At 38.2% G+C, this 14,846-nt stretch overlaps 1 protein-coding gene across 1 annotated transcript in view; it reads right to left on the bottom strand.

Annotated features, from left to right (window-relative positions):
- Nucleotides 1–605: 605 nt before the first annotated feature.
- The window catches only part of GALNT2 (polypeptide N-acetylgalactosaminyltransferase 2), an 86,418-nt gene continuing 72,177 nt past the window's right edge, over nucleotides 606–14,846 (bottom strand). The window contains exons 11-16 of the mRNA XM_063151660.1: nucleotides 11,553–11,679; nucleotides 8,200–8,292; nucleotides 7,916–7,999; nucleotides 6,027–6,153; nucleotides 2,326–2,445; nucleotides 606–1,102 (exon numbers count right to left, since the gene is read on the bottom strand). Of these exons, the coding sequence (XP_063007730.1) occupies nucleotides 947–1,102; nucleotides 2,326–2,445; nucleotides 6,027–6,153; nucleotides 7,916–7,999; nucleotides 8,200–8,292; nucleotides 11,553–11,679 (707 nt within the window). The 3' untranslated portion in view covers nucleotides 606–946. The remainder of the gene's footprint in view (nucleotides 1,103–2,325; nucleotides 2,446–6,026; nucleotides 6,154–7,915; nucleotides 8,000–8,199; nucleotides 8,293–11,552; nucleotides 11,680–14,846) is intronic.

Here is a 14,846-nt window from a genome sequence, read left to right as displayed (position 1 = left end):
TTTTGTAACAAAGGCAGAAATATTTTAAAGACAAAGTACTACAGAAATGATCAACACAAATATAAAGTACAGGTTTAACGTTATCCAGAGCACAGGTGATGAATTCCCAAGCTGGAATAAACAATCCAAGCAATCATCTGGGCAGATGCATTGACTTCCTCTGCTATTTTCTTTCTCCTCCTGAGTTTCATGATCTCCAGCGAGGGTGAAGTGTTAAGAAGTAGATCCAGTTTGCCAAGCAAAAGCATCCAGTGTTAGCAGGGACATCACACCCAGCAGCACAAAATCCGCACCCTCCGAGTTCCTCTCTCCTAGCACTCCAATCCAATTTCTGGTTATACATATGTCAATCACTTTGTTGATAATTATAGGATGATGAAAACTGATACAAATCATTGGGAGCTGACAATATATATACTTTCATATATTTATATTTAGAGTCCATCATAGAAAAGTTCATATTCAAATTACCAAGTACACACAGGAGAAAAAAAAAGAAACTTCAAAATGACACTTCTGGTTCTGGAAATGACAAACCATGACTTCTATTCCAATGGAGTTTTCAAATGACCTTCTCCTAGTAATTTTTCCCACCCTCCCTCCCACACTGTTCCCCACAGATGTTTCTTCAGATCCTTTTGTTTACAATACGTCAGTTGTTCCTAGAGTTAATTATCTGCTGTGCAAGTAGTAGCTGAAGACAGAAAGGAACAGTTCAAGTCTGCAGCACAATTCCTTCTTCCTGTGAAGTAATGCTCAGTGACATCTTTGCAGTGCTCCGAGTCCCCTGGATCCCTGGTGTCTGCTTCAGCACTCTACTTTCAGATAAAGGTGGAATACTGAGGTATATAAGTTCCGTGGAAAGTTTTAAGAAATACATCAGTAATTCAATCAAAACTTTGCCCAATGTTTTTCAGTTGAAACAGCACTTTGCTTGTAAGTCCTTCTACTGCTGCAGATTAAGTGTGAATTTCCACTGCTGTGACAAAGAAGGATTGCAGATCTCAACGGTGAGACCACCATTTTTGGCATTTCGGCTGTCTAGACAGAGGTTGCTGCCAACGTGCCTCAGTTTAGAATTGCTTTCAATTTGTTCCCATTTCTGGAAGAGAAAATACAGTTATTGACCTGGAAAAGCAGGAAAAGGAAGAATTCTACATCATGTCCTTTGCAGTCTTCATAAGCTTCCCTGGCTTGTGCCTGGAAATGTGTACAAACTGCAATAACAGGAGCAGTTTGGATGATCCTTGAGTAAGAGTATGTACGTTCTGGCAAGCTTTCCCAGAACAGCTGTTCTTTCTGCTAACACTCTGCAAGACACAGAATACACCAACACATTTCCCTCTAGTTCAGAACTTCTCAAATGCACTGCCACACCCTGTTACCTGTGTGACACCTTTGGTCTGAAGAAAAATATGAGAATCAAAGTCCATCCACATAGCACTACAATACTGAGCATAGAGAAGCAAGAAGCACATTCACTATAATCAACTCTACAGAAATCCAGAAATTTGTCAGACACCTTTCAATTCTACAGAAGATAAGAAATCTGTGCTGCCAAAAGTTCTTTGTCCAAGATGATGTCAAGGACAGAATAAATTCCAAATACAGGATTTAAAAAAAAAAGGGAGGGTGGTTTCTCTTGTATGTCTACCATAATATGCCTGTAAACCTTATAAAGAAAATCTTGCTTCCTTAGTTTCCTTCTCTGAAGAGTGGCAAGAATATTCCTTCCTTCATCAATAAACAGTGTTCCAGTAACCTGTCTGCAAAAACAGATATAGAAGCAAGGAAGCTGGCAGATGATCAGAAGTGATGACTGAGCACAAAGAGATGAGTTGTTTTATGACTAGATCAAAAAGATGGTATGACTCTGCAAATGTGAATTTCCTCAGTCATGGGAAATAGATGAAGTTACAATGCTGCATTGATAAAAATGAATTTGATGATTTCTAGGGCTGCTATAAGCAGGCCAAAACTGAAAAGAAGGGAAGCCAAAACACATTCTTCTGAGAAACAGCCTACATAATATTCAAACTTCACTGAGTGAGACCTTTCAAAAAGACATTGTGGAATATACAAACTCTTTCAGAAGACACACGAGGCAGTTGAATGCCATTACACATCAATGGGTGAAACCTTTACATAAGGCCCTGTTGGGATAAAGCTTATTTCTGCCCTGATGACACCATGAATCCTAGCTTCCCACACACAAACAACAGTAAAAGTAGAGCCTACAGAAGATATGACAGATCACCAGGGCTTTGTTTATTCACCATCCTTGTTTTCCCCACCTTTTGCAGAGTGCAATCATGACATACTAACCTGTCTGCTGTCGTTTTCCCTACAGCCCTGAAGTTTTATTAGTGAACCAGGAGCTCTGTCCACAACAGTAAGGCACAAATCCATGTGTTTCACTGACTTGTCCTTTGTTAAGGCCCATTCCTACAAAAAGGAAGAAACAAAAAGTGTACAAAATTGTGTATGTTAATACATGCTACCTCTGCATACACAGCCCAAGTTAAAATCCTGCAAAAAGCTATGTACTGGCATTAGAACAGTTCATTGCTTCCCACGGGGCAGGAGATGAAAAGTCCGCTTCAAACAGTAATTCCAATTGCTTCAGTGTCCGTGCATCAGCTCAGGGCAGAGCTTGCTGTTTGCTCCCTCTGCTGGCTTTACACAGCTGCTGCTGCCAGTCACACAGGGCCTCCTGAAGATACTCCTCCAAATGCTTATTTAGTTAGGTATTTATTTTTGTGTGTGTGTGGAAGAAAGGGACAGGTGTAATATGTATTTCTACATGTGTAAATATACATATAATTGTATACATAAAAACCCTAAAAGCCTGGTCTGCAGCACCACTGGCCACCCTGCCCACACACTGAACAAAGCACATGGATCACAGTGAGGAAACAGCAGTTCTTAATACAATTAAGACCACCAGAAAGCAATACACAAAAGGGATAGAGAGAATGTTCCTCCCATCCAAGGCATGATGTACAACAGAATCTCTGTTAAATGTATTTAAGTATGCAACTCCTAAATAGAGAGTAAAGAGAAGCTGTTCTGCATGTACTGCTGCCTAGCTTGTTTGATCTCAGCATCTCTTCATTCTCCATATGCCTCTCTCCTTTCAAGTTTGCTCTCCAGGGTCCACACTGGTCTCCATTTGTCTAACTACCCTTTGAGGAAAGAAGCCACTTGATTAAAGCCAGGCTAATGATTCCAATCATGCTTATAAACTACTTAAAATGGCATGATTAGCTTCTCTCAAGCAACTTAAGAGGATTTAGTGGTGTATAATACACAACCTTAGACATACAGGGCCAAGCGTGTATGTTAAATAACATTTAAATGTTATTTTGCATGTAATCAGTGTTTCAGAAATAAAATAAATGTATAATTACTTTAAAACTCAGCAGATTTAATAATTATTAAATCTCTTTGGGAAGAAATGCTCAGAACACTCAGAATTTGCAGCCCAAAAAATTACAAGTAATCACAACCATACAGGTCCCAAGCCACTGGATGCGTTTACTGCACTATATTCAGCAAGTACTAGAATGATACAACTGTGGAAAACAAAGCAAAGCTAGAACAAATCTGTGTATCCCTTTGTCTTCCAAACTTTTAGCTGATAACTTCTCCTTTTACTCTCAGCATGTTAAACTCAGATGACAGCAAAATTACTTGCCTTCTCAGTTCTGTCCAGTAAGACGGCCACAAGAACCATTAATGTATAATAAAATATTAATAGCCATTTTTTTTAGTCACAAGTAAAGGAACTAAGCAAGTTCTTTTCAGAGCTTATCAGGAATTACAAATGGCCCCAAACTCTTCCCTGGTAAGATTTATAGTGAAAAATGACAGCTGAAAATACTACCAGGGATGTAGTAAAACTTGCATCTGAGAACCCTGCAGTCAGAATTAGAGCCTTGAAATGATTACCTTTATACAGCTCTACCCTTCCATCAAAAAGCTGTATGAGTTCCAGCCACAACAGAAATTATGCAAGAAGTTAAACCTTTTAAAAGCCAAAGTACAGCTGTTTCATGAAAGCTCCAAGCCCTGTTGCTGGAAACATCTACATGATTGCCCCTCATGTTACAAGACACAGTGTATAGATACTTTCCTCCACAGATCAGTAACTATGACTATAATGGAGGTAAGATGGAACAAGTTCCACTACACCAGAGGAAAAATTGTAAGCAGTGTATATGCGCAGGGCACAGGCTGGAAAATGGATAGCTTTATTGCAAAAATCAGAATATCTGAGAAAATCTGTGTCAAATCAGAAATAAAAAGTTAGTAGACAAACTAATCTGAAACCTTCCCCTTGAGCCTAAGTGCATTTGGCTTTAGCTTTAGCTCTTTATCACAGCCCTGCATATTTGCATATTATCAAGCACACCACAAGCTACTCAGCCCTCTGGAGGTGCACAACTACCCCTGAGTTGTACCAGCCTGGAGGAGGGGAGAGCAGGGGAAAAAGGGGGAAGAAATCCCATTTTGACTTAGGTTTTGCATTTTAAGTTGTGCTGAACATAAGACAGAATACACTCTTCAAGTTACAGAAGATTGCCACAGCCTATAATGCCTTTAACTCCTCAAAAAACCTCCTGATAAGAGTAAGGTGCAAAACACAAAGTACAGATCTACAGACTGTGGTTTGTTCCCTATCCCTCTCCTCCCATGTTGTCATTTCTTTCCAATCCAATCCAAGTTCTGCTTGGACATAAAACCTGGGTTTGATCTGTCTGAATGTCCTCTCAAAGGTATTTGTTCAGAGCAAGTGCATAGTGGTTTGTCAAGGTCAGTGCCACAGAAAAAACCACAGACACAGAAAGAAGAGGGTCAGCTTCAGTGAGGGGAGTTTGAAAAAGGAAGATAACTTTGTGTATCTACAAAGAGTACACAATATCAGCAGAAAATTCTATAATTTCTGCTCCAAGGCACTTGTGACACATCTACCCTTTCTTCCAAAAACCCCACTGTGGTTTCTGAAAAGATGAGGGTACTTTCATAAAGGTAACTGAAAAAGCCTCCATGGATAAATTCTCTTTAATGATAGGGAATAGAGGCATTTCTCACATGTTGATTTCAATGAATTGTCATCACACATCTTCCAGGAAATTACTTCATTTTAGGCTTCATCTTATTTTAGGTTTTTCCTCTTCTAATTTAAATTAGAGCAAACTTCTGACACTCATTCAAGAGTAGTTTTTAATTGGTCAGCCTTCTATTTTAACAGCTGTACTTGACACATTAATATTACATTTGATTTAAAGTCAGGTTTAATCTGACAAGGATTTAGTGACAAAGAAGCACACAAAGCAGTGAGAACCTCTGTGTGCATTTCATGAATGATAACTAAGTCACAACTGCTTAAATAGATTCTTTGAAATAATTAATGCTCTCATTTAAAGATCTGACACATTTACAATTAGTTTAGGAGTAGGATTAGAAAGGATTTGTTAAAACACTCCCCTTGCTGTGAGTGAACATTAGGCACTGCTGTTTTCTAGAAGAGCCAAATGGGGATTTATGACAGATTTTTTTTAAACTCCACTATTGCAAACTGTAAATGACTAACAGTGCAGCACAGCAAAGCATTCTTTTATTTTGTTGATCTTAGGCCATATGCTTGATGCAACCCAAATATTTTCTGAAGTAAAAATTGCTCCCAAAAAATCAAACACACCATTTCATTGGAAAAAAGCTTTCTATGAAAGTACAAAACCTCTGAGAAGGAAGCTATGGCCTCTAGTGCCATAGTGACAAAGGAAGGGGATAATGTGGTGCTCACTGAATGAATCTCTGGGATCAGATTCTAATCCTGAAAACACAAAATTATATTTGAGGGAGAAGCTTTTTAGCCCATCTGTAACAACAACTGATGTGCTGGTTTAGGTTCATCTTTCTCTCACCAGTACATAGTAACTGCTTGAGTTTAAAAGTTTAGCTTAACTTTCTTTCTTTTGTTCAAGACTTAGTGTAGAAAGCAAAATTAATGGCATACAGACCTGGTTTCCCCCGGCATTATGACATTCATAAACTCCAACAACACCATCTGCAAAATGGCCCAAAGTGTCAAGGCAATTGGTACCCTGCTGCAAAGCCCCAAAGGCTATATCTTGATGATCAGGTACCCTAAAACAAAACCAGAAATATCTGCTTGATTCAGTTCAGGGTGTGTTTGACAGGTTTTTCCTACCTTTTTTTTTTTTTAAACTCCTTGTTTGTAAAAACACTCAGAGTACTTTTAAGATGAGAGGTTGAGGATGAATGATGACTATCATCTGAAAATCTCTATCATCTTTTGAGGGGAGGCAATTATCTAATCATGAATTGATCAAGCATGAGTAAACTTGCAAGCTTACCACACACAGTACCAGAAGATTTGTACCAGAGAAGGAGGGTGAACATACAAATGTGGCACAAAAATCAAATTAAAGATGACTTATAATTTAAAGTGACTCAAAGCTTAATGTTATCAATTAGCTCATCAAGTCCTTTTGTCTTTTCAGGCAACTTAGCTTGTGGCAGAAATAGGACACTACATGTTTCTCAGACTGTTTTTACTGAAACGTTAAAAAAGGGGTTAGGAAATTGAAAAAAAAAATCAAAGTTTTTCTGATATCTACTTTCTAATGGTTGCACATAAAGTACACTCCTAGCATGGAACCACCTAGGCAAGTTCCATTCAGGAAAGTACAGTTGTGGGTAGAGCCCATGAGTTGAACAGTAAAACAAGGGCATATCAGAGCCTCTAAGAACTCCAGACTATAATATGAGTATAATAATTCAACGCAGCAGAATGAGCACATGAGGGATGACAGAACAAGACAACATTACATGTAAGTAATGCTTATGGTAGCACATTTTTCAGGGGAGACATTTTTTCTCACAGATTAAACAAAACCAAATATCCTTTGGCACTTAAGAGTAAATAAAGGAGAACTTAATTCCTCAGTATCATCCTGCTTTATGAGACTCATTAGTATGTATGGTTCTGCACATGTTGCACTGGGGCTGTAATAGCTGGTGCTGCTTTTGCATCTCAAGCCTGTATGTCTCTAGCAGTTACCTAGCACCACTGACATGAAGTGGCCCCAGGGAAAAAACCTCAAGTATTCTTACAAGATACACACAATATCTTACACCACTACACTACCAGCATTAGGTTGACAGGCTAGTCAGACTAGTTAGTGGGCTCAAATTTGAACAACATACTTTTTAATGGATTATTTAACCAAAATCTTTCTATCCTTTCAAAAAGCATTTCTCTTGGAGGATTTCTCATTAGCTAGGATGTTCATGTTATAGAAACTGTTTGCAGTGTCATCCCTCACTTCCCCCTTCTCAGCCCTTCCAGAAGTCAGTGATTATTCAGTGACAAGAGAAAAGCAGACAAGAAGGAATAGGAGACTCAGCTTCTCAGAGCCTTAGACATCTACCCTTGTCTGCCAAACACACAAGGCCCTCCTGTCTGCTGAATGTCATCATTTGCTCTGCAACGAGATTCAGTCTCCTCACTTAACTAGGCATGGGCTTAGGCATAGGCAAAAGCTTTAAAGGGATGAAAACAGGACACAGAATATGTACTTTTGAGCAAATGGCTTGGGTAGGGGACTAACTTCAGGCTCAGGTAAGTTCAGTCCTTTGGACATTCTTCTCTAAAATATTGCAGCTGTAGTTGCCATAAGTAGAAAAAGCAGCTAGCTATGGAAAAATTACTCTTTAGGAACAGAACTAACAAAAAAAAAAGCAAATAAATCTGCATGAAGCATTGCATTCATAGATAAAGTAAAACATATGCTTTACATCCAAGTATGGAGGAAGAGAAACCAATGATTTCTGGGGAGGGCAAAAAAGAAAACTCCATATGAACTCTGTTTCAGCCAAAACTCACCGTAACTCAGGATAAACATTTTCAAGATACCACTTAAAGGGTTTGCAGCTAAGTCTCTTTCTGAGCTCCATTCGGCTTTGAATACTAGAGGAGAAAAAAAAAAAAGGAGTTTTCAGAGTCAGGCTACTGTCTTCATTATTTTATGGAATACACAGAAAACACAAGAACTATAGAACTGTAGAAATATGTTAAGAGACAACATCAGATTTAGCACTGCTTTCACCTCAGAAGGTGCTATGTCATGAAGAATTAACAAATAGGGCGAAGAAGCACTTGTGACTTACTTGCCATAAGGTACATTCCTGGCTGAAGGCACTGCTGCATAATAGAAATTTTTATACTCATCCATCCAGACTTCTGCTGCTCTGCGTGTATTTCTAGGGACAATCATATGAAACACATGGGTTATATTTTCTCTAGGTGCAATTAAACCATCCACTTTCTCCTCAGATTAATTTTAACCCTTCCCAGTACTATACACTGAGTTGCCCCAAGTCAGGCAGCAGACTCCCTATAAAAGACCCACTTAATAGAAAACCATTCGAGTAACATAACTGGAATTAATGCATTTATAATGAAATTTTTATCTTTTCCACACTCCTCACTGCTGCAGGTTTTCATCCAGAACTTAACACAGATCTTTCAGTTCTTTCTGCAAACTTCATGGAATTTATTAGGTTGATGCACTCAAAGTTCCAAAAAGACAAGCTTTCACAATACTTAAGCCTATGAAACAAACAAGTCTTCTATGGCTGAGGTAAGAGGAAATGTTGTAAAATTTGAGAAAGATTCATTATTCTAATAAGTGGGAAAAAAATCCTAATCCAAATGTTTTACTTCTAATCAAACACATCTCTAACTAAAATTCCTGTATTTATGTAATTGGTGTCTTTACATTTTCTTTTGGACTGCAACATGGTGCAATGGCTTTTCCCCTCCCCTGGCTTCCATGTAAAACTCATTTACTTCTACTGTTCATAATTTTATGCTTTGAAAAGGAAGTCTTACTTCATTTGCAACTGCCATGCTCTGAAGCTTACTTTACATTTGGCAGAAAGTTCACCTAAAGCAACTGGAGTGAACTCAGTAAGCAAATAACTTCTTTAATATGATTTTCCAATTCAAAAGACAAAACAATCAGGATTAAGTGAGGAGGCTTGCATGTTGCTGAGCAAATAGGATACAGCGAATGAAAATTTCACAAGACTGATCTGAATAATTTTTTTGTTTGAGGACTGATTTTTTTTCCTGCAAAGATTAAATTTTTTGTAAGTAAAATCCTACTAGATTCAGATTAGAAGCTATGTGAATGTATCTTCACCTGCAGTCTCTCAGGCCTGTGCGAGTGTCAGTCACTCAGCCCCTCCTGTCTGCCCAGCAAGCAGCTTGGATGCCAGAGGCCAAACAGATTTGGGTGGTGAGAGAGGAGGTACTTTGTTTTCCAGGGTGTAACAACCCCAAAGGCACTTTCAAGGCCAGAATGCCTGCCTGTATCCCACTGGCTCATACTCATGGAGGAAGAAGAGCTCAGGCTTTGTGTGACACAAATATGGGCTCTGTGCAGACGCTGAGAACTGCCTGAACTAGCAAAGCCCTAAAGAACTCAGAGTGCTGAGGAACACAGCATGGGATACACTTAATGCTGAGCCACTTAATGAAACAGAGCACTGAGAGATCAGAGGCAGCTTTGCTTGGAGCAGACTGGGCCTGCAAGGCTCACTGGAGTGCTGTGTTAAGGCAGCACTGGCCACACAAGCTGTCCCTGCCCACATCACACAGCCAGGACATGGTGATGTGGTCCCTCTCCCATGAAACAGGACTCCCAGTCTCCCACCCAAAATTACCAACCTGTTTGGGCTGCCAAAAGGCAGTGCATACTGACTAGCCAGCTAAAAAGAGGAGTCCAGAACAAGCTGCCTACAGCCAAGAGACAGATGCCAACACATCCCAACTGCACCACCAGCACATCTTCCATGCACCAGTTTTCTTGGCACCATGGTCCTACACATGTGTATTATAACACCTGTACTACAAGGATATCCTTCTACCTAGGGTTTCTTATCTTCTCATTGCTAAAATTGATTTTAAGGCATCCCATTATATTGGTTTGACATCCAAGAAAGCTATTTAACAGCACAAGAAAAGCAGTATCTTGGCAACACCCCGAAGACGGAAAAGCTGCAGGAGTGGGAAAACTGCACAGCATATTCATAAATTTATTCACTTTTATTAACCATGCTCCTTGTTATGACACTGTCATTTCAAAACCTCATTAAACTACACCAGTTGCATCCTAAGCTTACACAATGCAGTTTAAAAGGTAAAGCTTTCAACCCTCCTGATGCCTACTATAAATGTTGGAACAGAGATGCGATGTACTGAGGACATTTCATTGCTAGCTTTTGTTTTCACATAAGTACTATTTTTCATTTTTCACTGCAGCATAAAATATATATGTCAAAGAATGGGAAAAAAGAAAAAAAAATACTAGAGTTCCTTCTATACTGAAAAAAACAGGACAGTGACTTTATTTTAGCAGATATTCAATTCATTAAAGTCACCTTGGTGGCATAACCAGCATGGAAGGGAAGAACTACACCCTAAGGAGATTCCTCAGTCTACAGTGAATCACGAGTCCAAAAATATCCAGCTTAGAACATTCTTATGTATTTAAGTACATCTGCACTCTGTGTTGTTTCGTGTTTAACAGAGTTTGGGCTCCACATCCCTTCAAGTGTAAATAAACAATTTTATTTCCAGCTCTTAGCCCACAGAGTCTTTAGCCGAGACTTGTACTTCTCCAGCTCCCTGAGCATCAAGTTCAAGTCTTTAAACCAAAATCTACAGTGATTCCTCAGCTACAACTGATACAGCCTTGACCAAACTGCCCTCAGTACATTTATGCCACACTTTTATCCATATTAAGTCAAAACCACTATGAACATGCTGTTCACAGCACTTTTTAGAAAACAAACTGAGGAGACAGCTCAGTATTTCAGCTACTGCTATGCATGGGTACCAACAGGAAAATTAACAGGCATATTAATCTAAGCCTTTAAAACTGCAATTTCTTAGATCTGTAGAGAAGGCATTTTTAAACAGAGCACAGGAAAGGCAAATATTATAGAAAACCAAGTTGCCAACAGACTGGCATAAATACTGAAATCAGTTTCCATAATATTTGTATATTGTATAATCCATAGTATTTGTATATATATATATATAATACATGCTGATCATGTAATAATGAAAAGCAAGCAAAGCATATTCATAACTTATTGTATTGTGGCTTTTAGTGAACAATGAAACTGTTTCTACAAAATGAAGTTTTATGACAGTTTTGAAAATAAAGCCTTCTTTAAAATCGAACACACACAAAATTGATGAAATACCAAGCTAAGCATTTCCTTATTTTCCAGATTCTCAGTCCATGTCCAGCAGAAATTTCCCTCTTCCAACTCGTAGGTTCTTCTCACAATCTACATAGCTGACTCAAAGTCATTAGTTTCTTTTTAATTAATAGTTTACCATGATAGATTATATTGCAAGTTTTTCTGAAGACAAGATCCCTGAAATGGAATTACTGCCACCTGCTGACCATCTGAGGAAACCCAAACCATTGCTATTCAGCACTCACCTGGCAAACACGGTGCCACTCCCACCGGGAAATGTGTAGGGATGCTGTTTGCGGAATACGTGACCCACTCTGCTGCAAGGGATGATTTCTAGGCTCCCACCACATTGCCAAACTCTGAATGAGATCTCTGAAATAAAAACAGGAATGAAAGACCAACATCATATACTACTGTTATTTTGTATTATATTTACAGAGAAGGCTTTTAGTGATTGTTGTTGAGAAGATCAAGAGAGACAATTTTTTAGTAAGTTGTAGGATAAACAAAGGCATGTATCTAAAGCATTTATGCTTCTGCAAGCTCAGCAGAAATAAACACACTACACTGGAAGCGAAATGTGTATCTTCTCTTATCTGAAGTTACCAGTTTTGCCCAAATCTATAAATCCTGCTTCAATTTGCCAGTGAGTTAGGTATATGTGCTTTATCTGAACAGCAAACAATAGTAGGCACATTTAATAAATAAATTAATGACCTAGTTTATAACAAATTTTCAGCTGAAAACAGAGTAACTGAAGATAAGTGAAACCAAGGCAAACTAAAATAACCAATAGATTTGAGCTGTTAACTTATTACAGTAGATAAACAAACACTCCCAAACAGTGGAAGGAATTATATCAAGTCAATGTTGACTTGAGGATAGACCAAATAAAAACATAACTTCTGTAAATTCAAGGTTATGGACAGTACATGTCTAAGCCAAACTAATGATCTGAGCCACCTAGTGATGACACAAAGGTCTAAAACTTTTCTCATCTTCAACTTCTGATGGCAGAAGTCACCTGGAGAGAGAACTTTCCCACAACCACAAGTTAGAGAACATGTTATCTTCATTGCATGTCCAGAGAAAATTTAGAAAAAAATAAAAGTAAATAAAAAGAGATGCTGTGATTTCAGCTGTTGACAGAGTAAGTTAACTGCCTTTCTTCTTGACTGTCATATTCATGAATCCTAGACAGTCAACATATCTCAAGCTGTAGAAAGATCATACCCCAAAAGTGAATGACAACATTGTCTTTGACAGTATTCACATAAGACAACTAATTTTTCATTTTTGTACACCTTTCAGCACCTTAGATTGTGAAGAATCTCAAAAAAAGTGAATATTACACAAAATAGCTCAGTGGGAAACACAGCAAAGGACGAGAATACAGGGAGAAGCAAACTAATTACTACTTGCACCAACATGGCTTCCAAAGCCTGCATGGAAAAAGAAAAAATATACAGCAACTAAAACTCAAAACAACCCCACAAACTCCTTTAAGACATCTCTTTTGTTATACTCAAACAGCAGGAAATGTTACTACCAGAGCAAGTTCAGTGGACATAGTTTTTAAATGAAAAGGCATAAGCAGCACATCAATAATTTTTTATGAGATCAAGTTACATTTCTGTAAGAGATTTGTTCTTTTTATTAGAGTGTGTCATCAATATAGAAGACAAGAAATGTCTTACTCGTTCCCTGATTTTAGAAAAACTAGTAAGAAAAGCCTAGGTTTTCAAACTAGACCCAAACCTTCTCAAGGTCCATCCAGCTCTCTGGTATACTCTGATTCTCCTAAGCTAATCAAAAAGCATCATAAACATACTGAGAACTGAAGTTTCTGAGTTGGAAAAGAGATTGAACTAATCTTGATCCACATTTTGTACAGTACACATGCATTACCAGTTACATTTAGCAGCAGTCTGAGAATGTACCTACCTTCATGGTAATTTGGGCAATTTAGAGAAAATACTGCAGGCTCATCTTAAAATTTGTCAAATTGGTACTGACATGCGAACAAAACCTCATAACAGCTGATCTGTACATGCTTGAAGGAAAAATGCTAGCTTTTATAAATGAATATGATGTGCAGAATTATTTTGCTAGTCCATTTAGCATTTATTTGCATGTAACACCAAGCCCCTGATGTAGAGCTATACTTGAGAGTAAAGAGGCCTGACAAGTGTGCACATTGAATTTTAAACTGCACATCACAGATTTCTAGTTATCTGCTGCATGTGTCATTTATTGCCAATTAAATCATATGCCATGTGAATTTTACTCATCTTCAATTAGTCCAACAACTAGGAAGAAACCATTAGCTGCCTTCTGCCTGCTTTTCAGGCACCCCTAAGTCTCCATCCTTTTCTTCCCAAGGAGGGGGAGGAACTGAATAAAGCAGGAGCAAAATAAACATCTCTTGGCATCCTTGAGAGAGAAGCTGTTGCTTGTGCCCTTTCCTGCTATCAAGGCCTCAATTATCAAAGCATAAAAGTAGTTGCTAAGTGTTCAGAAAAAAACTCAGTAGCTCAAGAACACGCTTGTAACTAATCAAATATTTAAGCGCTCGAGTGGCAAAAGTGGTTTTCAGAGTGAAAAGAGTATTGCTGCATTAAATTTATCCAATGACTTTCCAGGACATTTAAAAAATGAAAAATTATTATGTTTACATAAATACAATTTAGCAATATACAGCCAAAATAGCAAGACAACAGAAACATGGAATGTAACTGTTTAAAATACCTGTAGGGTTTCTTTTGAGTATTGCCCAGGATGGTCAGAGACAGGACTGTAGGAATGCCCCTTCCAACTTTTCAGAGTGTTACAGCAGCATTGAACATTTGGTTACCATGTCTCCACACAGCAGACATTTCCTTGTAGGCCCAGCATATGCTTAATGCATATGCAGATTTCAGTAACTCAAAATACTCATGGGTTTTTACAAGTTCAATGTATTTCAGGATTTTGCAGCTAGCATGTGCAGCAGGGAAGCTTCTATGCTTAGAAGCGTTCCTAAAATGCACTACTTGGAATGTCTGAGATGCATCTCTACCCCAAAAAACTAAATTAATGAAAAACTGGAATTCTTGAGGAGGTGTCAAATTCTGCTCCTTTAAAATATTTCTTGTTTTAAAACAAGTATACTGGCCTTAACTGGAGAAAACCTTTGCACAATGCTGTAATGCAAACAGCCAGAAAAACCTACTAATGCCAGATTTAACCACCAGCTCAAAGGAGAATGGCTAAAGCACACGTTCTCTCAGCCCCTCAACTCTCTTGCCTAAATCTCACTTGTGTCAACATCTGAAAATACAGAAAAAATGCCTTCTCAACCATTAATATCTCATAGGGCTAAAGAAGGGGTATAAAACTACAAAATTCACTAAGTTCAGCTGCCAGGCAGAATACTACTGGCAAAGTTCAGAAACAGATAATTCTTCAGTCAGCTAAATTAATTGATTTATTAAGGTGTATCTAATAACATTAAATTCATTCTCCTGCATTCCACTTTTCATGATTAAATTAAGCAACAT

This window comes from Melospiza melodia, chromosome 3 (genome assembly GCF_035770615.1).
Source record: "Melospiza melodia melodia isolate bMelMel2 chromosome 3, bMelMel2.pri, whole genome shotgun sequence".
Classification (NCBI taxonomy): domain Eukaryota; kingdom Metazoa; phylum Chordata; class Aves; order Passeriformes; family Passerellidae; genus Melospiza; species Melospiza melodia.
This window is presented reverse-complemented; position numbering and strand designations above follow the sequence as displayed.